The following is a 27195-nucleotide window of genomic DNA, read 5'->3' as shown; positions in this document are numbered from 1 at the left end:
AATACGTGACTCACAAAATGGAGCTAAGTCAATAAAAATATTTCCCAAAGACAAACTGTTACACATTTCCCTTCACATTGAGGACGTAGTTAGCTACCAAAGTGTTGGAAAACATTTCAAGGTAAACTCCACTCACTAATAACTAATCTCCTGGCTGACCTGAAATACTGCCACGAATTTGTGACATTTAAGACATTACCACCAGAAGCCCTTCCCCAGGCACCAACCACATAGGGCATTCATTATTTTATTTTCATAGAACGGAAAACAGAGGCCAAGACAAAGGTGAACAAACTTACCAAATAATGGGCTTAATCTATAGTAAATCCAGTAATAATATCCAAAATGTTAACTTCTATTTCTAAAATTCAATTCCAAAAGCACTACTAAAGTAAGTACAATTTTTGTGTCGTTTCTCTATAGATAGATATTCCACAGCTGTAAAAGTTCTGTAGTTCAGATAGCCAAGAGATGCGGAACCAATAAAAGATGTAATTGTTGTTACTGTTTAAAGCAGTTAGTACACAAAATGCTTTAATAGCACTGAAAACCCAATTGCAGAAACTTGCTTTAATACCCCAAGTCATCTGACCTCCTCGATTACTTTTGTTCCTTATGATTTTGATGTTATTATGAGGTTTGTGGCTAGAATAATTTGGTAAAAGACGAGGGAAGAAGATACTTTTGAAGCAATCCTTTTGATAGGTACAACTGGAAAAAGGTCAGTATTTTTTCAAATTAAAAAAATTAATTAAAATGATAATCTAAATAGAGAGCCAATAATGTGAAGGCAAAAGAGAGAACTGCTCAGACAATGAAAGCAACAGTTGGGGTACTTAGCTTACGGAGGGCAGGAAATCCTACTTTCCCCCAGTGGAAGGACGGAGCATTGTAAGAAACTATCGCTTCATTTTACGAGTGCAACTAGGATAATCATCGCCTTCAGCACTTGATACAATCTTGGCCATTTAAAAATGACTCCCCATATGGTTACTATAAGAGGAAAATTACAAATTTCCAGTTTGTTTGTTTCCCTATCTTGGCCTGAAGAAAACCACTTGAAATCTGCAAAATCACTGAATCCATCTTATGTCAGTGTGAGGAAAACACTGCATATACTTTAGTTACCTTTTATTTAGATGAAAAGTATTAAATATATGCAATCAAAAGTTTGTGTAGCTGAGAGCCATATGCTTATAATTACAGCATAGGAAGATGTTAGATATTACCTTGATTAAAAAGTTCAGGACAATTATAGCACATTCCAGTCCTCCCATTTTTTCTATCTATATATCTATCTGAGACAGGATCTCACTTTGTTGACCAGGCTGCAGTGCAGTGATACAACCTTGGCTCACTGCAGCCTCAACCTCCCAGGCTCAAGTGATCCTTCCACTTTAGCCTCCTGAGCAGCTGGGACCACAGGCATGCACCACCACACCTAGCTAATTTTCATATTCTTTTGTAGAGATGGGGTGTCACCATCTTGACCAGGCTGCTCAAACTCCTGGGCTCAAGCAGTGTGCCCACCTCAGCCTCCTAAAGTGCTGAGCCACTATGCGCAGCCTCCGTTCTTTTTAGATCACTACACTGTACCTGACCTTGAGGCAGGCTTAGGCCTCAGTGTTCAATGTAACTTCAAACTAGTATAATTTCATATTATGAAGTGCATCCTTCCTCAATTTATACTGGCCAAAACATGAATCAAAAGCAGAGGCTGAACCAACCTCAAATGCTAACCACAAACACTTGGGTATCTTCTTGTTCTGGCTTGTTCAGTCTTAATTTTGGTGCATTTCACAAAATAACAAAATTTATACTCAACATGCTTTCATACTCTCAACTATGTGAAAAACTCTCCCTTTTCTCCATCATGAATTTTTCAAGACAGGGTCTCACTCTGTTGCCCAGGTTGGAGTGCAGTGGCATGAACACAGCTCCCCACAGCCTCAACCTCCCAGGCTCAAGCGATTCTCCCATCTCAGGCTCCTGAGTAGCTGGGACCACAGGCATGTGCCATCACGCCTGGCTAATTTTTTTATTTTTTATAGAGATGGAGTTTCGCTATGTGGCCCAGGCTGGTCCCAAACTCTTAGGCTCAAGAGATCTACCCACTTCAGCCTCCCAAACTGCTGAAATTACAGATGTGAGTCACTGTACCCTGCCTCATCATGGATTTCTCAATAGTTATACCATAAGCTACATCGGTCTTTCAAAGTTTTACATTTGCAATGTTGATATGGAACATGAATTGTCAGTGTATCATTATTCTGAAAGAAAAATCAAATTATTCTAACATCTGAGATTGTAAAAAAAAACCTGAAGGTTTATGTGATAGGTTTTTAACCAGCTATACTTTTTTTTTTTTTCTTTTTCTTTTTTTTTGAGACGGAGTTTCACTCTTGTTACCCAGGCTGGAGTGCAATGGCGCGATCTCGGCTCACCACAACCTCTACCTCCTGGGTTCAGGCAATTCTCCTGCCTCAGCCTCCTGAGTAGCTGGGATTACAGGCACGTGCCACCGTGCCCAGCTAATTTTTGTATTTTTAGTAGAGACGGGGTTTCACCATGTTGTCCAGGATGGTCTTGATCTCTTGACCTCGTGATCCACCCGCCTCGGCCTCCCAAAGTGCTGGGATTACAGGCGTGAGCCACCGCGCCCGGCCCTATACTTCTTTTTTTAATACGTAACTATGGCAGATGCTCCTCACTGTTTTCCAATATCTATGGTAATATTTTTAGCTGGCTGCCCAGCTAAAGATTACATTTTCCAGGGTCTTTTGAAGCTAGGTGTAATCCTATGACCAAGTTCTGGCCACTGGGATGTGAAAAGTGACAATGTCCACAGAATGGCCTTTAAAAAGAAGGGCCTGCCCTCCCTTTTCTTCTTCCTCCTATTAGCAGGGATGTGAAGGTGATGGCAGGAACTGCAACAGCTATCTTAGATCGTGAAATGAAAGCCAAGTGTAGAGTATGATAGAATAAGACAGAGCCTAGGTCTCTGACCCCTTTGTGGAGGAGTGTCTCTGTGCCAGCTTGGACTTCCGTGTCAGAGGGATGGAAACTTCTGGCATGCTGAGTAACATTTTGGAGGGTTCTATTATAGTAAACAAATCTATATCCTAGCTAATAGAATATAATGAAGTAATGAAATTATCTGTGTGTTTTATTAAAAAATAATTACGAAAGCATCCATATAACAAACTGTTCTTTCAAGCCACCTGGCAGCCAAAGAGGCTCACACTCTTGTAAGTGCCTCCGGAGAGGATTAACAATTTAAATTATTTTTACAGACTCCTAAAATGACAGTCCTCTGGTGTGTCATCCACCTTACTCATCAGATCTGGCCCAACTGATTGTGACTACTTTCCCCAGATCTAACCCACCAACAAAAGTGTGTAACAGCTGAGCACAGTGGCTCATGCCTGTAATCCCAGCATTTTGGGAGGCCCAGACAGGAAAATCACTTGAGCCCAGGAGTTCAAGATCAGCCTGGGCAACATACTGAGACCCCATCTCTACCAAACATACAAAAATTAGCTGGGCATGGTGGTGTGCCCCTGTAGTTCCAGCTACTTGGGAGGCTGAAGCAGGAGGATCACTTGAGCTCAGGATTTGAGGCTGCAGGGAGCCGTGATTGCACCACTGCACTCCAGCCTGGGCAACAGAGCCAGATCCTATCTCTAAAAAATGTGAACAAAAAAAGGTGTGCCTGTGCCATCACTGATATCATTTTTAAATGAGCCACAGGTTCCCCTATTCCCTCTCCTGTACTGGCAAAGAAAACAGGTAGGAGAAATGGCATTCTTCATTCTCTCTCTTTCAGCAGAAGGTCCCCTTGTGGTTATGAGCACCAACACCCAACAAACCAAATCAACCATGCCTTTAAATGACACTGACTGCATCCTCTCCATCAGGAGGACGTGAGAAACACAGCTGGAGCCAGAATTCTTGGGCTTAAATACTGGCCTTGCCACTCCCTCGCCATGTGACCTCAGTTGTCACATCTGTGATATAGTGAGGATTACACTGGCTGATTCAGGTGAAACAATTAGGACTTACACATAGTAAGGACTCAGTAAATGTTTGTGTGTATATATATATGCATCTTGTATATATCCATATAATACGTATATATGTGTACAATGGTTATTTGTTATATACACACCACATACTTATACATGCATGTCTGCCTGCATGTTACAACACATCTGCCCATTTTATATATAATAGGTATGTATGTACACATATATATGTATTATGTATATGTGTGTATATCCCTTCTTTTCTTGACTGATATACACATCCTGATTTCTGTAAAAATCAGTGTCCTTTTGTCCCAAATTCAAAACTCTCTCAAAGCTCATTCTCCTGCATTTGGAACATGTCTAATAATTAAGTGCATCTGCCACTTGAACATCCCCTAAGAGGCTCTGAAAGGCTCGGCCAGATTTTCAGCTGGTCTATCCAACCTCAGGAGGTATAGAGCAGGAAGGGCGCCTGAGGCAGCAGTCTCTGGGCTTGCCTCGTGAGGCTAGAGCTCTAATTTATTTTCTCAGAGACCAAGGGAGGTTGTTTGAGCCATCAAAAAAAGATGCCAACACAGAAATACATACACACTCTGCCAACGAAAGATTTCCATAAAGGCAGAAATGGATAAAAGAGAAGCTCACAGTAGAAGCAGTTCTCTTCCCACACTGTCCCCAAGTTTTTGGAATGGATAGCTAAACAGAAAGAAACAAATAAGACAGAATTGTCATTGCTCACGTCTCTGAAGCAGGAGACTTTGGAGTCACCAACGGGGATACACAATGTAATTCAGGCTCAGCTATATGTACATAAATTGTTATTCTCTGCTTATCTCAAATTTGAAGTGTGCTGGAAACCCCAGTCATCTGCAAAATAGTCACGTACAAAAAGACTCTGAGTGGTTAAGGGCAGCCAGAAAGGCCAGCACCTTTCTCTTGAGGCAGAGCTGCTCCCAGGCACCCACTCCAGGCTACTGGATGGAAAATAATGCAGCATGTCTGCACTGCTTAGGTTTGTTTGAAAAGTGTAAGAGAGAGAGAGAGAGAGAGAGAGAGAGAGAGTGTGTGTGTGTGTGTGTGTGTGTGTGTGTGTGTAAGGAGGCTCTATCTTAAAAAAATAAGGCAGCAGATTGGCTAAAATGGGACTTCCGTGACAGCAGAGGGGAGATACAAATAGACTGAAACATTCAAGTCCAGTGTTATACATCCAAGTGAAATGCCAGTAGGCACATCTGCCTTATAACTGCTGCAAGCTTGAAATACCCCATATTACACCAAAGTACAATTCATCACTGTGCCCATGAATTATCAACAAACATGAGGGCCAGGTCGAGTGGCTCATGCCTGTAATCCCAGCACTTTGGGAGGTTCAGGCAAGCAGACAGCTTGAGCTCAGGAGTTCAAGATCAGCCTGGGCAACATGGCAAAACCCCATCTCTACAAGAAATACAAAAATTAGCCAGGCATGGTGGTGCACAACTGGGTTCCAGCTATTTGGGAGGCTGAGGAAGGAGAATCACTTGAGCCCAGGAGGACGAGGCTGCAATGAGTCGTAATCACTGCTACTGCACTCCAGCCTGGGCAACAGAGTGAGATCTTATCTCAAAAAGAAAAGAAAAGAAACATTCTGTTAAGGCTGTTTCACTCTTAATCTGGCAAAAACACATGTAAACTACTTTTTAAATATTCAAAATCTTAAATGATAGAAATCTAAAATATCTTTAGTGCACTAGAGCAATAAACTTCTGTTAGGTCTCCAAACAATTTATGTGATCAAGTCATTTGCTGAAATGCCAGTTAAATGAGGAGTGAGTCACTGGACGTGAGCAAATTATGAACAGAGGTTTTAACAGCAATCAAACTGTAGATATTTTTAAATCAAGTAAGCACAGCCGGCCATTTTAAGTACAAACTTACCATGGGAACAATAACATATACCTTATCTCCTTGACCCTAAAGATAATTTCTGTAGGTAATAAATTTACAGACATAATTAAATGAAGCATCGTATATCTGAGACTAAAATATGTGAGACTAGACTATGTCAGCATTTAAACAAAGACTTAATTCATTTTCAGGCTCCTGTGATGGTGTTACCAGGCTTCTGAAGAAGGAAGTACCAAATAATGACAGTGTCTCATTATGGCATTATAGTTACTGATATCATTTATGGTTTATTCTGTGACACAACTCATGGTTTTAATCAGTTTTATTGTCAACCACTTCCATTTTCCTAATTGCATTAAACTATCACTGGTAATTTGCTACATTCAGAAAATGCCCTTTCAAAAAGACTACATTCTTCCTAACTGAATACATTTCAGTAGGATGTTCACTTGCAAAAGTAGCAACATTTAGATATAACTAAAATCTGAAACTTGTTAATACAATCATTAAGACAGCCAGCTACTATGTAAAAGAAGAGAGAAATGCATATTTTACATATTCATATGTGGTAGAAATGTAGACCAGTATTAGGACTATCCTATCACCAGAAGAAAATGCATTTTTGAACACAATAAAAATTGCTATTGTTTCGCTTATAACCCTTATAATTTCTCTCCCCATCAGACTGTGGGTTCTTCCTTAAGGACAAAGACTGCCTTATTTGTCATTGTGGCCCCTGCTCTTGCAATTGCATTTGACCAATGAACATGCACAATGAAAGCTGGGAAGCTGGCTAGGAAAGCAAGCTATGCCTCAAATCATGCAGCAGCATCACAGCAAATAACTACCTTAGCCATTCAGAGCTTCGGCTTCAGCTGTGGCAGTCTTCTTTTTTCCCCGAGGCATCACTGTAGCTGACTACGACAATCACAAAAGAGTAGATCTTTTCTGTAGAATTTATAGAGACATTTCTTCATGGGAATGAAAGCAGAAAAAACTCCCAATTACCTGGGAAAGATGATATATAGTTGTGCAAATTTTCCTTTCCTTCTCACTTACTGTATTAGCCCATTCTCGTACTGCTGTAAAAGAAATACCTGAGATTGGGTAATGTATTTTTTTTTTAAAAAAAGAAGACATATATGAAGACAACAAACATATGAAAAAATGCTCATCATCACTGGTCATTAGAGAAATGCAAATCAAAACTACATTGAGATACCATCTCACGCCAGTTAGAATGGCGATCATTAAAAAATCTGGAGACAACAGATGCTGGAGAGGATGTGGAGAAAAAGGAACACTTTTACACTGTTGGTGGGAGTGTAAATTAGTTCAACCATTGTGGAAGACAGTGTGGCGATTCCTCAAGGACCTAGAAATAGAAATTCCATTTGACCCAGCAATCCCATTACTGGGTATATATCCAAAGAACTATAAATCGTTCTACTATAAAGACACACACACACATATATTCATTGCAGTCCTGTGTACAATAGCAAAGACCTGGAACCGACCCAAATGTCCATCTATGATAGACTGCACAAGGAAAATGTGGCACATATACACCATGGAATACTATGCAAGCATAAAAAATGATGAGTTCATGTCCTTTATTGGGACTTGGATGAATCTGGAAACCATCATTCTCAGCAAACTGACACAAGAACAGAAAGCCAAACACCACATGTTCTCACTCATAGGTGGGTGTTGAACAAGGAGAACACGTGGACTCAGGGAGGGGAGCATCACACACTGGGGGCAGTTGCGAGGGGGTAGGGGAAAGACAGCAGGGGGTTGGGGGGAGGGATAACATGGGGAGAAATGCTGGATACAGTATGCACCTAAAGTAAAATAAATAAATATTTTTAAAAAAGTGGCACCAGAATGTAAAGTGAGACCAAAAATCCTCTGTTGACATCTATTGAAACTGTCACACATAAGCAAGGATGCAATTAAACCTCATATGCTAATATAAAAAAGAGGTTTAATTGGCTCATAGTTCTGCAGGCTGCACAGGAAGCATGATGCTGGCATCTGCATGGCTTCTAGGGAGGCCTCGGGAAACTTACAATCACGGCAGAAGACAAAGGGGAAGCAGGCGTGTCACATAGCCTAAGCAAGAGCAAGAGAGAGAGTGGGGAGGGATCATACACTTTTAAAAGATCAGAGCTCATGAGAACTATCAGGAGGACAGTACCAAGGCGGATGTTGCTAAACCATTCAATGACAAATCTGCTCCCACGATACTTCCACCAGGCAGCATCTCCAAAGCTGGGGATTACATTTCAATATGAGATTTGGGCAAGGATACACATACAAACTGTATCACTTACCCTCTTACTTCATTTCCTTACTTGCAGAAATCACCTAACCAGTCTTCAACTTTAGGGAAGGGTCAACTGAGGCCAAAGTTTTCATCAGAGATTTCAAATACTGTTATACTGGTAAGACAGATATCACAAAGAGGGATTAGGCAAACAGTCTGGAGGTGGGGTGTGAGGTAGGAAGCAGAGAGTTTCCTGACTGGCCAATATGTAGCTCTATGATTTTTGTTTCATAATAGTTTCAAGAACAAACATCTGCTTTCAAAATTTGAAAAAAGCAACAACAATAAGCTGGGCATGGTGGCTCACACTTGTAATCCCAGTACTTTGGGAGGCTGAGGCAGGCAGATCATCAGGTCAAGAGATCGAGATCATCCTGGCCAACATGGTGAAACCCCATCTCTACTAAAAACACACACAAAAAATTAGCTGGGCGTGGTGGGGCATGCCTGTAGTCCCAGCTACTTGGGAGGGTGAGGCACGAGAATCACTTAAACCAGGAGGCGGAGGTTGCAGTTAGCCAATATTGCGCCACTGTACTCCCCAGACTGGTGACAGAGTGAGATTCTGTCTCCCCCCCCCCAAAAAAAAAAACAAGAAAACAAACACCTGCTTTCAAATATAAAAATAATACTATAATAAACAGGGTTCTGATTTCTTGCTGTTTCATATTAGGATGAACTCAATTCCGGGAAACCAAGGTATGCATTTCTGCATTCTTAATTTCACCCTCAAAGACCAACATTTTTATTTTAAATAATGTTCATGAATAACAGTTTTACATAAATAATGAAAAAATAAGACTTTCAAACAACCTGTAGTATATGAGATTCTATTGGCTTTTTCTCACAAAGATGTTTAAAGTAAGATGCACCAAGTGAAACTTCATATAGTAAGACAGAGATCCAAATCTATTTAGGAATAAGTAAACTGTATAAACACAAGCACCTGCCATTTAATAATTATCTGGAAATGACATTGTTACTGACTTCAATATATAGGTGAAAACTTTCCTGCAAATATCTACTACAATTTTATACACTGATATTTAGCTACTGAGAAGCATTTATTAAATACAAATGGCAGACTGAACATAACCAGATAATTTCTCCCATGTTATCCTTAACAATCACCCAAACAGGAATACCATGCACCTGCAGGAAATAGAGCACACAGAAATCAATACTTACAGAGGAAAGAAACTGGGGGATGAGTCTTTGCTTCTCCAAAGGAGCTGCTGAAGGACAGCATCCTCTGGCTCTTAAGTATTTCGGAGAGAAACCCCAGGTCTAGGGATGGTGAAACCTAAAGCCAGAGTCCTCTGAAGACTGCTCAGAATGAGGCTATAGCTACATCCACAAAGTTTCAGAAGAAAAAGAGTCCAGGGGCAGTGGCTCAGCCTATAATCCCAGCACTTCGGGAGGCCAAGGCCATCTCATCACTTGAGGTCAGGAGCTCGAGACCAGCCTGGCCAACATGTTGAAACCCCATCTCTATTAAAAATACAAAACTAGTCAGGCGTGGTGGCACACACATGTAATCCCAGCTACTCGGGAGCTGAGGCAGGAGAATCACTTGAACCCAGGAGGCAAAGGCTGCAGTGAGCTGAGATCAGGACATTGCACTCCAGCCTGGGTGACAGAGACTCTGTCTCTAAAAAAAAAAAGGAAAAGAAAAAAGAAAAATAGGCAATTTACTTGTCCTACTTCAATATCAGGCTGGAAATGGCCCTGGTTGGGGTTGTGGGGTGTATTTAGATCACTACCTTCTTCAATTAGACAGAACCACATGAAAATGCCTTATTTGCACACCACAAAGAGTCAAATGTTGTCTATTTCATACATCGCAACCTAACATCTTCACCAAGGATTGGGAAAGCCAGGTAAACATGATACGTAAACCAGCCATTGTACTATTCATTAGCAGCTCTTAGAAGAAAATAAAAAGATTAAACCTATTGCTTGAAATTAATGGGTAAATGAAAAAATTGGTTCACTTCAATATTTTCTGCTCTTTTGTTACATGAATATTTGAGAGTTTGATAGAGTCTTAAATAAAAACTTTCAAGTACAATTTTCCAAAGCTAATTATGATTCAGTTTTATATCATATATGCTATCATCATTTATGTTTCATTATCATAAAGAATGCCTTGTAAGAGTTTAATAAATATCAACTGACCTACACAAGTAGGCCCATGTCAGCACCAGTAATGAATGAAAACCAGGACTAGGTTTGTCTGCATCAGGGCAAGATTTGTACTGAAAGATGCCCTTCAGAAAGTACCTCCTGAACTGGGCAACTCTTGTCTATACCGGGGTCTCTTTATTTGCTGCCTAGAATTTTTTGCCCTATTCCAGACCAAATCCCAAACCTTCCTATGGGCTATATGTTTTAAAGGTTTGCAATGATAGTCTTATACTACTTAGGCGTGTAAGAGTGGGGCTTAGCCCACAGGGGTTCTTGGCTTTGCCCAGGGAAGAATTCAAGGGCAAGCCAGAGGTAGAGGAAAACAGCTTTATTGAAGAGGAGAACTTACAGCTCTGTGACTGCTCCTGTAGAGCAAGGCTACTCCATAGCCAAAGAGTAGCAGCTCAGAGCAGTTTTGCAATCACATTTATACCGACTTTTAATAATATGGAGGTTAAGGTGCATTTCATGCAGAAATTTCTAGGGAAGGGGTAGTACCTTTTAGGTCACCAGGTCATTGCCATGGAAAGGGGTTGTAACTCCCAGGTATTGCCAGGGCAATGATAAGCTGACAAGGCACAATGGTAAGCTGACAAGGCACACTGGTAGGCATGTCTTACGAAAGCTGCTACCCTGTTTTACCTCGTTCTCAATTTGGTCTGGTGTCTAAGCCCATCTCTGGAGTCGAGTCCCATTTCCTACCTCACTTCAAAGGCTCAGTCTGCCTTAGTGTTTCTCAACCTCAGCACTCTTGACACTGGGGGCCTGGTAACTCTTTGTTGAGGAGAGGCTGTCCTGTGCATTATAGGATGTTTAGCAGCAACCGTGGCCTCCACCCACTAGATGCCAGGAGCACCTCCCCACCCCCCGATCTGTAACAACCAACAAGGTCTCCAGACATTGCCAACTGAGGAGGGCAGAATCTACCCTAGTTGAGAACCATCAGTCTAACTGACAAACCCTTCTTGAGGCAAAAAGAACCTCACTATTGCTTCTTAAGGAATTTGAAGTCTCAATTTCTCCCCAGTCCCTGGCTTTCCAAACATTGCCTGTAGGCACATGAGGGAGAGACTGCCAGGCAGAAAGTCCAACATCTTCAAGCCTCCAACTAGGTCGACCTTTCGAACCAACAGCCCACTCTATGTCACAGCTACTTAATGTATCAGTTTTTTTTTCTTTTTAATGATATGTCACTTGTCATGTTGGGCTGAGGAAACTGCAGTTCAATCACAGAGTAGAAATACCACCACTTTTACTCAAATCCCTAAATGCTAAAAATAAGATAAAAAATAAAAAGAAACTTCACTTTCACATCCAAATTTAGAGTTTCTACATTGAGAGACCACCCCAAGAGAGAAACATTTGACAAAAGAAGTTAATTTTAAAAAGGGATTTTTATGCCTGAGGCCTTTCAGGATTACTCAAACCTAAGTGTACCTGGCCGGGAGTGGTGGCTCACACCTATAATCCCAGCACTTTGGGAGGCCGAGGTGGGCAGATCACCTGAGGTCAGGAGATCGAGATCAGCCCGGCTAACATGTTGAAACCCCATTTCTACTAAAAATACAGAAAATTAGCTGGGTGTGGTGGCACACACCTGTAATCCCAGCTATCCAGGAGGCTGAGGCGGGAGAATCGCTTGAACCCAGGAGGCAGAGGTTGTAGTGAGCTGAGATCGTGCCATTGCACTCCAGCTTGGGCAACAAGAATGAAACTCTGTCTCAAAAACAAAAACAAAAACAAAAAAAACCCACAAACAACCCACACCTAAGTGTACCTAAGTGTGCTGGCTGGTGGGGGATAGCACTGCCCAGGGACAGCACGTGACATGTGGAAAATGTCCGGGAGTCCAGTTTGTTTGTAGCCATCAGCAGCAGCCAGGGAGTAACGGCACCCTGTGAAAAACTGCATTTCCAAAAGATGTTTTAGGAGAATCTAATTTGTGATTTTTGTTGCCCTTAAATAAATAAAAGTTTGAGGCCTTGTTGAGGAATAAGAATATTTCTGTGAAGTGATGGCTAACAGCCACACACATAATCTCATTTGACGGCTGAATAAACGGCTTTCCGGAATAAATCAAGCTCTTGCTACAGCCCAAGTGCTGGCCTCTTCTTCACAGGGTAAGCAGCTATGTAAAATATGCCAGAAGAAGTTTTCCATTAAACGTTTCAGGGATACTAGGTAATCTTGAATCGACCAAGAAAATTTCATTATCATGAATAACATCTCCAAACATGGAAGTAACACTTGAACAGAAGAGCTCCAATTAAATGTTTCTTGGGTTACTTTAGCTGCATCGCTCTAAGATATTAACAAAAACTAGCCTTTTTTCTCTTTCAATCAAGAATCTGCATCTTGAATGTAAACTTGGTCTCTGTAATGGTGCATGTCGGGTCATATTTTTCTTGTAGAAGAGATCTGCATTTAACATATTGAGGATTTTTATTTTCTTATGTTATGATATGGTAAAGGTTGGTTTAAGTAAAAATATCTCATGTCGCTTTAGTTCACCCTCCAAGGCTCCTCCCAGGCATTACCTGCACTGAATGGCATTGTGGGTCCTCCACCTATGTTTTATCCATAACATTTTCCACATAGGATCATGACAGGCGTTACCTTGTTAACTATCCTCACCGAAGGCAGAGTGTCTTGAGGGCAGAAACTGCTACATATCATCACTAGCCAACGCTGGGTACAATTGCTACACAGCAGGCTCATCTGCATATAGCCTTAATTCACCTGCATGGGACCAAATCACTCACTGGTTGTGAAAATCATGTCTTCACCATCCTTCTATCACAAATTTAGCACTCAGTCTAATAAGTATTTGGTGAATGGATAAAATCAATCTTTTTTTTTTTTTTTTTGAGACAAGGTCACACTGTCGCCCCGTGTGGAGCACAGTGGCACAACCATAGCCACTGCAGGCTTGATCTACTAGGCTCAAGCAATCCTCTCACCTCCACCTCCTGAGTAACTGGGACTACAGGTGCATACCAGCAGCGAGGTTATTTTTTAAAAATTTAGTTTAATAGAGATGGGGTCTCACCATGTTTCCTAGGCTGGTCTCAAACTGCTAGGCTCAAGTGACCCTCCCACCTAAGCCTCTCAAAGTTCTAGGATTAGGAGTGAGTCACCATGCCTGGCCACAACCACCTTCAATGGAAGGATATTCTGAATATCTAACTCAAACTCTATTTCCTCTTTTCTTATATTCTACATAAATATCTAAACAACAGGATCCCATCTCCAGGACTCCTATGGACTTTAATGAAGTCCCTTCTTCACTAAATGGTGAACTCTATCACTGTTTGGAAGTTTTAACATTCAACATGTGACTTCCAGGACTCACGGGCTCCCTGCTCTTGGAGAAAATATAAGGCGAGCAAAATTAATTTTGGCATGTTACCCACTAGCTTTGTCTTTCATTGGCAAACAGATTTTCTTCTTGGTATAACAGAAGAACTGATTTGACTTCTCATTCTGCATCAATATGACAATGAAATCAATATATTTCATGAAAATACGACTAGTTGGAAAATATAGCACAAGTAAGCAGCTAAAATTCAGCTTAGAAACTGAGTTTTCCCTCAGTGATGGTGGATTGTGTTCTCTTCCAGGAAGAGATGAAATTCTATTCAAAGGATGCATAAGCTCATGATGCATCTTATACGTTTGCTACTCAGCAGGTTCTGGGACAGTCATGAAGCTACCACATACAGCTCTTATGACCAGGCTGGTATGTGATAACTCAGAATCCGCTTCCCTTCACAGTTTCTATGCTTCACAAATCTGAACAAGTTTGTCCAACCAGCTGGACTTTCAGAAGTCACAGGTCTATGGAAGGGAACCATGGCATTGCATGGAATTAGATTTAACCCTAATTGCCTTATTTGTTTTTATTTTTTAGAAACAGGGTGTCATTCTGTCACCCAGGTTGGAGTGCAGTGGCATGTTCATAGTTCACTGTAACTTCAGAGTCCTCAGTGCAAGCAATCTTCCCACCTCTGCTTCCCAAGTAGCTGGAACTACAGGTGAGCACCACCATGTCTGGCTTTTTTTTTTTTTTTTGTAGAGATGGGGTCTTGCTATGTTGCTCAAACTCCTGGCCCCAAGTGATCCTCCTGCCTTGGTCTCCCAAAGCACTGGGATTACCTTACATTTTACCTCTAAAAATAGCCACAAAAACTATGAGGGACCTTGAAATAAAAATTTTAAAGGTGTTCAAAAACATTATCTTGGGGTACAAAAGAAAATCTAAATGTATGAAGAGATATACCATATACACAAATGAAAGATTTAACATAGTAAACACATTGACTGTCGTGAAATAATTCTACAGATTCATTGCAATCCCACTCAAAATCCTGACAGGGATGTTTGTGGAACATGAAAATCTGATTCCAGAAGTAAAGGATCAAGAAGAGGTCACACATTTAAAAAAGAGCAAAAGGAGAAAATTTCTCCTAAGAGATAGCGAGGCTTATTCTAAATCCACAGTAATTAAGACAGTGTAATAATAGCACAGAGTTGGCAAAACAGACCAAGGAACAGAATGAAATCCATAGATGTACTCAAACCTATAGTAGAGAAGTGCAGATATAGATATTACGGTGGAAAAAGAGTAAATTATTTATTAAGTGCATGGTATTTCTGTATAGGAAATAAACAATTTTTTAAAATAGCTTTCTATCTAAGACTATACCAAAAAATAGAATCCCAATGGAATAAAGACTGAAAAGTAAAAAGTGTGATTTTAGAAAAACTTTCTTTTAGTAAATACTGAGGATTAGAAGAACATTTTCATGACTTCAGGGATAGAAACAATTTTAAAACAAGGCAAAGATAAAAAGCACAGGTTATAAAAATTAAAAGATTGATAATTAGGACTTTATTATAATAAAAAAGATACAGTACAACAAAAGATGTGTTCAACAAAGTTGAAAGATAAGCCATAGAGAGGAAGATGATACGGAAAACACATTTTAACTAAGGATTAGTATACGGAAGGCATAAGGAACTACTACAAATCAAGACAAATACAAATAAGGATGTATATGGAAGAGAAAATCCAAATGGCCAGTAACCTACACAAAACTTTCAACCTCTCTAGAGAAATTCAACATAAAAAAACAATGAAATACCACTTCATACCTATCAGATATTTGAAAGATTAAACAATGTGACAATATTAAATGCTGGTAAAGATACAGAGAAGCCAGAATGCTCATTCATTCCTGGTGGGAATATAAATTGATACCACTACTTGAGAAGTAGTGGTAACACCATATGATTTAAAGCCAGCTTGGTGTAGTGACAAAGCATTCAATTTTGCTGACTGCATCATTTACTGTGGTTAACAGGATGACAAAGTTCCTCACTGAAGGAATGTAGGGAAACTATTATTGTCTAAGTCCAAACAAACAGGAAGAAAAGTCAACTGGCAAACACAATTTCCTGTGTAGTTCCATTTTCAGGATGAAAACCAGAAATCGTCCCAGGCCTTTAAGCCTTTGTCCACATCTCTACTCCATTTGGAATATCCACTGGCCAAAGATTCACTTACTGTTAATTCAAACAATTCCTAAAATTTAATCTTCTACAGGAAACTAATTGGGAGGAGGTAGGCCTCAACATCTATTACATCCTTATGTCCTGAAGCTAGCAAGCATTCACGTTGATCAAATCCTGAATAGATATGCAACACCTATAGCTTTGTCTTCATTCACAACTCCTCAAAATGTACTTTCCCATTTCTGAGGGGTTAATGGGGACACTTGATTTTTGTAATCTTTCCAGCTGTGTACATGTTTTTCATGTATCTATCTCATCTATCCTTAAGGATTTTCAAAGTCCTTCTCACAGCTGCCGTGTCAATGCTTTCCACTTAAAACAGAGGGTAGGAACCAGTGATTTGTGTACTTTCTCATATGGTTCTACACGCGAAAGCATTTAATAAATGCTTTTAACCATAATGATTTAGAAGCCGAACTCTTTTCCAGACAGAAAACATCCTCCTGTTTCAAAATAATGTTATCAAATGTTGAGTAAGACATGCCAGACACATGAGTTCATACTGTATTATTCCATTTATATAAAGTGCAAAACTCTGCTGACAGAAATTAGGGGTGATTAGCCTTGATCGGGTATATCTGTAAGGCAGCTTGAGGAGGCTTCTAAGGGGCTGGTAATGTTCTGCTTATTAATCTAACTGCTGGTTACATTTATGAAAACTTATCAAGCCGTACACTTATGATTTGGCCACTTTCGTGCATATATATACTTCAACAACAATTTTTAATGATTTTATAATATTTGTGCTTCTTACAAAACATCTAAAAATATTTGTGACTTTATATAATAGAGCTCAAAACAGGTTTTGGTAAACCAGTACAGTGGCTTTGCAAAACGGTAATCATTCATGGGATGGAAATTCATCCCTTTAATGTCCCAAATTCTTTTTTACTTACCATGGAAACTGTCAGAATATGCCAAATGACAGGAAAAAAAGGAAAATATAAAGTGTTGCATCAAATCAAGTTATCTTAAGAGTTTGACTTACATTGCTAATTACATCTCCATTCTTTGCCTGTTGTGTGAAGAAACAGATGCCTGAATTTAAGCGCCCATCTTATAATCCACCATTTAAATGTTCTTTTCAGGAAGACATTGTGAAACATTTCCAAATCTAAAACAGTGACCCAATGCACATACAATACAGCAGGTTTTCTAGGCTCCTTCTGCCCATCGCTTCCAATGGTCTTGCTCTTTTTGCACTGGAACTATTTTGCAAGTTTGGTCAGATGTCTCAGAAAACACTGACTTATGGTCTCCATTTGCAGGGAGGAGTCTAGGTTGTTGGGGCAGGGATATAGGAATGGCAGAGAGATCAATGGCTATAGGAAATGGATCTCTAAACAATGGGGAAATCAGTCCTTTCTCTTGCAACTCCTGCATCTGTCAAACACATGAACAAACACAATGAAGACCTGGACTAAGGACAGAACATGCAGCAAGGTTGCCTTAAGGGCTTAATCTGGGTAGATTTGATTACAGCTAAGAAGATGAATTCTAAATTTGGAAAGGCCATCAAGGTAACTAAGGATGTGACTAGATCCTTCATGTCTTCCCACTTAATGAGGAGAACAAAATATGATGAACACTATTTTAGTAAGCAAAAGGATCTTCATAGATTCAGTCCTTTCAGACACAAAGTGCACTAACCATTAGAATAAGTTACCAGGCAAAGCCAGGCACTCTATTTCCCCAGGAGGTTGGTCTCATTATCAAGATGGTTTAGACACCATTTTACCCCAAAGAAGAATGACTTAGGTAGTCTGCAAGGCTCCCCACTATATCTCCAGATTCTCGGATGATGTAAGAAAAAGACTGAAAAATAAAAATAAAAATAAAAAAACTTCCTTCAGCTAGAAAAATCAAGCATTCCTTTTGGAAGGAAAACCCTTTTAAACCAGAAATCCTATTCTGCAAATGTGCTAAACCAAGTTCTCACTGATGCTACTCCTCAGATTTTATGATACTGTGAAATACAAAAGGTTTTCAATCCCTCTTACTCTTTAAGCAGTGGTTCCCAATATGGTGCTCCCCTCCTCCCTCCCTGGGTTATATGGCAATGTCTGAAGACATTTTTGGTTAAGGGACTGTTACAACATGTAGTATGTAGAGAGCACGGATGCTGCAAAACACTACAATGCACAGGACAGCCCTCATACTCCCCCAGTAAAGAATCAACCAGCCCAAAATAGTGCTGAGGTTGAGAAACTCTGCTCTAAAAGAATACTTAAAAGGAAAGAAAACAAGGACTTCTTTTATTTTAGTATCTATCTCCAGTTGGTCCAAGGAAAAAAACAGAATTTAACAATCCTACAAAAACTAAACAAATAAATACCCAAGCAAATACTAAGCTCAACTCAAGATCTACTCTAACCCAAGACTGTTTATAATAGATCTTGTTACACCAAGTTCAAATATATTGAATTATATATAGCCATTAAGAGTAAAATTCCAAAGACCAAGTTTAAATACTTTTTCTTTTGGCAGATTTTTCTTTTTCTAACCAAGTAAGCAATTTTTACTTTTACATATTTAAATTTTATTTTTGATTACTAGAAAATGTATGCCTTTTTCATTAAGTTGTCATCTTATCTATCAGATATAATTATTACATCTAAGTATCAAACTATTAAAATAAATTTTAGAAAGATGAAGAAAAATAATGAAGATACCTATTACCTACATCACTAGTAATGAACAAGGGAACATCACTAAAGATCCTATAGATAACAGGATTAAACTGGTAATGCAAAATATTATGAGCTTTATGCCAATAAATAGATAAAATGGACAAAGCCCTTAAAAAACACAATTTACCAAAATTGAAACAAAGAGAAAGTCTGAATATTCATCTGCTAAAGAAACACTCATAACTTAAGCATTTCTACAAAGAAAACTCCAGACCCAACTGGCTTCACTTAAATATTCTTGCAAATATTTAAGAAAAAAAAATGGCCAGGCATAGTGACTTACACCTATTATTTATTACCCTAGCACTTTGGGAGGCTGAGGCAAGCAGATCACCTGACATCAGGAGCTTGAGACCAGCCTGGCCCACACAGTGAAATCCCATCTCTATTAAAAATACAAAAAATTAGCCAGGCATGGCGGTATGCACCTGTAATCCCAGTTATTCGGGACACTGAGACAGGAGAATTGCTTCAATTCAGGAGGCCGAGGTTGCAGTGAGCTGAGATTGCACCATTGTACTTCAGCCTGGGTGACAGAACGAGACTCTGTCTCAAAAAAATAAATAAATAAATAAAATTTTTAAAAAATGCCACTTTTAAAATTAATAATCGAGTAAACAGACATGAAAGCTGGTTCTGTTCCAATCCTTAACCCCTCTGGAGTCACACCAAAGATCACCCGAATATCTTTCCATCCCAGAAAGCACATACTTCCCTTTCTTCTCTCTTTCAAGAGGGATGAGACAATGAACAAGATTTAAAACATTTTTACAAGATTTATTCATATGTGTCCATTTGTAATCAACTAAAATTCATCACTCTCATCTGGCTTTCAGTCTCCTAGTCAAATTGTATTTCCTACTCTCTGCTATGGCCAGGCCAGTTTCTTCAGAATTCCTCCAATAAACCTCACTCACTCCTACCCTGTCTTTCATGGGTTATCCTAATCCCTTCCACCCTTTTCAACAGTCTGCAAATCTAAGTCTCCACTGGAAACTTCATATAAGCCTCAAGGTTTCATCTTCCTCAGAACTCCTTCTAAACTTTTATCTGGAATTTTACAGTTAGACACAAATGATTCTCTCCGTGGGTTTCTTTTATCCCCTTGGGGAGAGTGTCATTTCCCTCCAGCTGCCATGTGCCTGCTTAAAATCATTCCTGATTCTCTGTGACCGACAAGGTAATGACCAAGTTGTTTCCTGGTACTTTACAATCAGCCTGGCCTCAGCTCTCCCAACTCCCCCACATTGAGGCCATTCCCAACTCCTCAACATGCCCACACAGCAGCCTCTGCCATGGCTCCTGCTTCTACACACTTGTATCCAGGGCCTGGAACATTCTCTCCTAGACACCTGGACACCCTGACCCCCACCATCGTGCTCATTGTTCATGACTCTCAGATCAAAAGTAACTGCCTCCTTAGGGAATCCCTCTCTGAAATACCACCACCCCTTTTTCCTCAGACAGATATTCTTTTTTCCTACAGGATCTTGTACTTTTATTATAGCTGTGTATCTGCCTTTCAGAAATAACTGTGGTTATTTGAGAACAGAGTCTTGTTTATTTTTTGCTTCAAGACTTAGCACAGTACTTGGCTCATCTGAACAGGACTCTGTGAATGCTTGCTGAGTGAGCAGCTGTCCAATATTCCCCTGAGAGCCCCATGGTGATGAGCATGTGACAGGAATTCAAAGGCTTAGAGACTGGCACATGCTAGTTGTATGATATTGTGGTAGGTACTCGTTTAACCCTACTACACACGGTGAGGATGGAGATACAAAGCTGCCATTGCCTTTTAATCCTCAGGGCAATAATGAGTTTCAGTGAAACAAAGCCTTCCACCCCAATCTTTCCAGAACTTCAAAAACCTGATCAGAAGTACTTTCACCAGAGAAAGAAAAGTATTTTATAGCATGAGAAGAAAAAAAGCTTGAGGCAAAAAAAAGTAATGAAAGAACATCCAAAGTGCTCTTTGAATTGTTTTTGTGTCTTTGTATGCCTGGCAGCAATTGAATTACTTCTAAAGCAACTTCAAGCTCTGAAATGGTTATTCTGTGATAAAAGTATTAATATTATTAAAGAACAATAATTTATGTCATTTACCCTATTTAATTTAGCATAGTTTACCACAGAGTTTGCAATACATGTTATTTTAAATACCTTGAAATCTATCATTTTAATGTTGATAGACCTTAATAAAATGCCTATGATACAATCCTCATTTTTTTAAACAAATATTTGTGGAACACCTACAATATGTTCATCATTCCAATGAACACCAGTATATAACAATTTATAAAACCATCTCTGCTCTTGACAAATTTGGCATTTGAACAGAGAGACATATTAAAAACACTAATAAGCCAGCCATCATGTTAAAATTATTAAATGGATGACGATGGCTCAAAAAGATACCAGATGTTCTCTTACCAATGTTTACTTAAGGGACCCCACCCATTTACCCCGTATCCTCCATTCTTTTTCTAAACCATACTGATTACTGTCCAGAACTTGGGTTCTAGGCTCTTTGCTCCCACCGGTAGTGTACTTAAGAAGAGTCAGTGGTGTTTGTTTCCAAACCTGTTTATGCCAGTTGTACTTGTTACTAGAATTATGAAACTTAATTCAATATTACATAAACTAATGAAATATAAGTGCCAAAAGAGAGAGTTTTTCCTTTCTTTGAAAACCAGGTTGATTACTTTGGAGAGTCTTAACAAAAATGAGTCACTTGAGAAAATAGTTGCAAAAATAAGTATGGGCAAATTTAAAGGTTTAAGGGGAGTGGGGTAGGTGATATAAAGGGATTCTGCCCACAGATTGGTTCCCAATGCCTTTAAGTTTTCATTCTACTTTAATGTAAGAATCTGAAACTGAAAATCAGAAGGCAGTGAATTTTGGCTGTGATTTATGTAAGAAAGTCTTCAAGGAACTCCAACCAGCTCTTTGCATTCAAAGCAAAGGCCTTGACTCTGCAACAAAATATCAGCAAACTGATGTTTAAAGTTAAACAAAATGTTTAGGATACATATGTGGCACTTTTAATGATTCACCCCTTTGGCATTTTCAATAAATCATCCAGCTGCTTGGTCCTGGATGTAGCAGATAAGGATTTTCTGTAAAAAGCCCTTGGAGAAGCGAAGTGGTTCGGTCAACAGCTTTTGGTAGAGCAAAAATATAATGAAGGATTAAAGACTTCTTGTTTGTCACAAACACTACTCCGTGGCATTGGACTATGAGGTCTGCTCGAAATGTCAGTCTGTGTCCCAATGTTGAAAGGGAGTTCTCTCCACGATCCAAGGGTGGGCTCCTTACTAGATCTTTAGACTCAGAGGGAGGGAAGCTAGCATATTCTGGGATCACTTCCTGCCCAGTTATTTATTAGGATACGATTTTTTGTATCTCCCACTACATCTGAATTCCTGAGCAAGCTTCCAGAACGAAGCACTGTATGTATAGGTCTTCAGCGTGCTTCTTTCTGAGTGCAGCCTCTGAGAGTGGCTCTGTCGGGGAAGAAAGGGATTTAAGAAAAGGTCAAGAGAAGCCAAAGCTGGTAGTGTTAAAGAGGGAGAACATTATCGTTTCCTCCACCAGTTCCCTTGGAGAAGAGCCAATCAGGCTGGAAGCATGCATATCAAAGATGCCAGCATTTAACCCAACTACAGGTGACACCTCTGATGCTGGCTTCATGTAATCAAGTCGTGTTTAGACAATCAGGGAGCTGTTTTCTCATGTTTTTCAAGCATGAGAAATGTTTTTCAAGCATTACTCTCTCATCTTTTTTTTTTTTTTTAACATACTGGTTGACCTGCAAAGACCAAATAAATAATTTCATCAAATTCTTTTATAGTAAGCTAAAATTAAGAAGAGAAAACTTTTACCCAAGGTCACACAGCAAGGTAGTGGGCAAGCTGGGGCAGACACCAACCAGGGCCTCTCTGGCTTGCCAGCCTTCTTTGCTTCGTGGCTCCGGGAACCAGGAGCACGAGCACCCCCTGGGAGCTTCTCAGAAATGCAGAAACTCAGGCCCCACCCAGGTCCACTGAATCCGACACTGCTTTTTTTAACAAGATCACTAGATGATCTGTATACACATTAAATAGTACTGCTCAATTTTAACTCAACGACAGAAATTTTTAAAATGCTACTGAAATTGACATTTAAATACACAACCCTTATAAAAACTTCCATACCACACAAAAGAAGCTTCCTTACCACAAAATGGGTCAAAACAATTATTTCAATATTTTGTTTTATCTCATCATTTCGTATACAGTTTCTATTTAAAATTATAGGCAACTGGCCACTCACAGTGGCTCACGCCTATAATCCCAGCACTTTGGGAAGCAGAGGAGGGAGGATCGCTTGGGGCCAGGAGTTTGAGATGAGCTTGAGCACCATAGCAAGACCCCATCTCTACAAAAAACATTTTTTTATAGCTTAGTCGGGCATGGTGACACACGCCTGTAGTACCAGCTACTTGGAAGGCTGAGGTGGGACGATCGCTTGAGCCTAGGAGTTCCAGTCTACAGTGAGTTATTTTATCAGGCCACTGCAGTACAGCATGGACCGAGTGAGACCCTGTCTCCAAAAGATAAGTAAATAAAAATAAATATAGGCAAAGAATTAAACAAAACCAGCATTTCTCTCTGGATGCATAAGCCATATTGAAGCAGGATGGAATATTTCACAAATGCCTTATAAGAGGTTATTACATGGAATTCACTTAGTTGCTATGTCTTCAGGACTATGAACAAGGTAACAGAATCAAAATTCTGTTGGGCAATGCAAGTTTCTATCAGATAAAACCGGAGTTAACACTGAAGGGTGTGTGTGTGTGTGTATTGTGTGTGCGTGCATGCTCACTCACCTTCACAATATGTGCAGCCAAACATGGAACCCTTCAGCCAGAGAAATGTTTAGTTTCAACACACTCATTTAGGTAGCGTAATGGATACAAACAATACAGCAACATCTCATCGTGCAAAACAACCAAAGTTACTAGAGTCAAACACACTTCAAACATCAGTTGGGTCATTTTATTTACCTGAACCCTCCAGAAGAGGCAAATCCATAGAGACAGAAAGTAGGTTAGTGGTTGCCAGGGGCTGAGGGGAGAAGAGAATGAGGAGTGACCGCTAAATGGGTATAAGATTTCTTTTTGGGGTTGATGACAGTGTTCTAACATTAGACATAAGTAGTGATGGCTGCACAACTCTGAATATACTAGAAACCACCGATTTGTATACTTAAATGTGTGAATCATATGATATGTGAATTAAATCTTAAGGCTATAAAAAACTGGCTTAACAATTAAAAACCCATGTTTTCTTTCAAGACGTAATGAAAAGCAAAATCAAACATACCACCACTACCCATTATTTTATTTTTTAGCTTAAAGATTGTAAATACCTCAAAATTTGAGTCTGAAGGGACTTTTATTTCTCCAAACCTCATTTATTTTACCAGTAAATTAACTGATCCCAGGTTAAGGAACTAATTGTATTAAGAACCAAAGTCCCGACTTAATGGGCGAATGGTCAGAATTTTCCCAACATTAAATCATTTCAATTAAAACATTCATAAGGGTATGTATGGTAATTAAATACATCTGGAAAAATAAAACCAGTTCATGGCCCTGTGGTGTATTTATTAAGAATCTACCAAAGGAAATCAGTATATTTCCTTTTTTATGTGAAGGGAACTTTCTTTTTAATGTAAAAACTAAAACCAAAGCCAAGGATACTGCCAGAACCAGTGAAGTATGCACAAATTTACATAAATTGGCAATTGAAGTGTGAAGCCAACAATTGTCCAAAACACAAAGTACTTCTTTAAGAACAGGTCTGTGGCTCGGACCTTTGCTCCATGAGAACTGCACCTAACCTCCACACCTATTCAAAAACGAAGCCCACCCCTACCCCTAAATCGGTCCAAAGTAGTGTGAAAGCTGTTCTGAAGAAGGTCCCCGTGTGATAATTCCACAAATTTCACGTACAGATCCAAACACCTACTGTTAAATTCAAATAAATAGCGATTTCAGAAAGAATAGCTGATGCTTTCCTCAATACCACACTTGTTCACAACTGCAACATCTTTGGTGGCAATTATCGCCAAAGGGATCACAGGGCTGAGTAGCAGTATCCTCTGATGTTTGTGTATGACCCTCATTTAAAAGGGAGGTTGAATGGTGTGACTGCTCACCGGGGGGGCATTAAGTAGGAACCGGAGGAGTTACGGGGCCACTCAATTCTGCCCTTTCTAGAAGGATCTCACGCTAGTTCTTGCCTAACTTTTTAGTAAGAAATTTTCCTGTTGGATTTGGTGGGCCTTACTTCATTTCATATTTTGATCAACTAGTAAATTTTTTAAACATGTAAACTGGAAAATTTTTCGAGCTTCCTTTGAAATGCAAAGAAGTGCCCTCTTTACTCCTTACTCCTCACCAAAATTTTAATCAGTACAAAATTATTGCTCCCCACCCACCGCCCCCCAACACAATTAACAGCAGAGATAATGTGAAAAGAGGGGGATAAATGATTAGGGGGAGGGTAGGAGTGGGCAAGGAATTCCCAAGCCCTCACCATTAACCCGCAATGGTGAAACCCACTGACGTCCTCATTAGGAATGCTCTTCGTAGTCTGTGGCTTGTGGCGCTTGTGGCTGGAGTCTGTCACTCGAGAAGGATAACGGAGCAGGGAGAGAAAAACCCTTTCCCAAGCACAGCTGTCACACGTTTCCAGGAGTGCTGCGGAATGAGGTTGATTTCCACAGCACTCTTGATGAGTTTTCCTCCCAATAGAGTCCCCATTTAACGACATGTTGCTGACGGCAGCATTTCAGGGTGTTAAGAAGCGAAAAAAGAATCCTATAGCTGCCTAACACCAGCCCCGGGCCAGGTTGGATATTTCAGATTTCCACCCTCCGGAGCTGAGGCTTTTGCCGTTGCTCGTCCTTCCCCCGTTGCATTGGAACCCTCTCAGCACACCGTCTCCACCTGGGCCCGGGCCGCATTTTGATAGTTGGAATAAGGGACAAAGAAGGCTCAGCCCCCGTCCCAACCTGTCCTTCTCTCCTGCCACTTTCCTGGTTTCAAGGGTCATGGTTTCGAAATGAGCTCCCGGAAGACCCCAGGCTTGGGGAACCGGGTGTTTGTTTCGCGCGGGCTAAAGGAGAACAGAACCACAGCGGGGCGGGGCAGGACTGGACTCAAGCTCGGGCGACAGGGAGAGGGTCCCGGGAAACAGGCAAGAAGCTACTCTCTACTGGCCCCTTAAAAATAAAGCACGAGCCTGGGACGCGCCGTCTGTTCTCTCTGCAACTCCTCCAGGGAACCCAGCTCTTAGGCTCCGGAGAGCCGCACGTGCGGGGGTGCAGCTTGGGCGCAGCCCGAGTGGAGAAGCCCCCTAGAATACGGCAGGGAGGCGCACCTGGGCGTTCCGGACACCTGCGCCGCGCCCCTCCCACCTCCAGTCTCCGCTTCCCCACCCACCTCCCGCGTCCCGGCTTCGTCGCGGAGGTGGCCGAGGAGGCGCCACCTGAGCGGGGTTGGGGCGGGACCCTCGGCGGGGCGCGCCCTCCCGGGGCGGGGGCGCGAGGCTGCGGTCGTGGCGAGGTGCCAGCGCGCTCGCTTACCCATGGCTGGAGACGGGCGGGAGGGGTGCGGGCTGCGGGCGTTCGGGCTCCCCGAGGACGGGCAGAGCCGGTGGCACAAGTTTGCAGGTCTGGCGGGCACGTGCGCGGGCCAGGCTCCTGCGGGCTGCGGTGCACTGCGCGGGGCTGGCCGCTGGCTCCTAGCTCCCGGCCGGGGTGGGAGCGCGACGCGGCTCCGCCTGCACTGGGGGCCGGCCGCGCGGAGAGGGGCCCTGACGTCAGCGCCGGGGGCTTTGTGCGCCCGGAGCGAGGGCCCGATTGGGGGCAGCGGGCGCGCGGAGGCTGCAGGCAAAGCTCGTGGCTTCCTCTGGGACCCCCGGGAGAGAGCCGAGGGGCGCGGAAACCGGAAAAGCCAGCGAGGGGGATGGGGAGAGAGGGGAGTGGGCTTCTAGGATCGCGGAGGCATCCCAGATGAAAACTATTATGGCCGGGGGAGGTTGGGGGTGGGGAGGCTTTGATATCTTAGCCACACCCATTGTATAGATAAAGAAACTGAGGCCCTGGACACTGGCTCAAGGACACTTAGTACTTAGCGGCGTTGCCTCAATCCACAGTCTCGGTTCCTTTTGTTCAGATACGGGTGGTTACTTAATTCAGTGGGTCTCAACCTTGTCTGGCTGCAGAGGAGAAATTCAGTTGGGGATCTTCTGGAAACCGGATTTCATCATGGCCTGTGCAGGTGGCAGGCATCTGTGCTTTAAAAGCTCCCCAGGTGATTCCAATGTGCATCCAAGGTTGCGAAACATTGACATAAGTAACTTGTCGGTGACGAATGACTTAGACACAGGTAGCACCCTCCAATCTAAAATATCGGATTTGGTGGTGTCCGAAATCAACCCTCTTGATC

The 27195-nt window shown here is 41.2% G+C and overlaps 1 protein-coding gene across 2 annotated transcripts in view; it reads right to left on the bottom strand.

Moving 5' to 3' along the window:
- Nucleotides 1–26459, bottom strand: part of GPM6B (glycoprotein M6B) — a 161366-nt gene extending 134907 nt beyond the window's left edge. For both annotated transcript variants that reach the window (XM_012435019.3, XM_012435006.3), the window contains exon 1: nucleotides 26331–26459. In XM_012435019.3, coding sequence (XP_012290442.1) covers nucleotides 26331–26334 — 4 coding nt within the window. In that variant the 5' untranslated portion in view covers nucleotides 26335–26459. The remainder of the gene's footprint in view (nucleotides 1–26330) is intronic.
- Nucleotides 26460–27195: the final 736 nt, after the last annotated feature.

The sequence above is a fragment of the Aotus nancymaae genome, unplaced genomic scaffold (assembly GCF_030222135.1).
Source record: "Aotus nancymaae isolate 86718 unplaced genomic scaffold, 86718_ANA_hifiasm-v0.15.2.pri h1tg000058l, whole genome shotgun sequence".
Classification (NCBI taxonomy): Eukaryota; Metazoa; Chordata; class Mammalia; order Primates; family Aotidae; genus Aotus; species Aotus nancymaae.
This window is presented reverse-complemented; position numbering and strand designations above follow the sequence as displayed.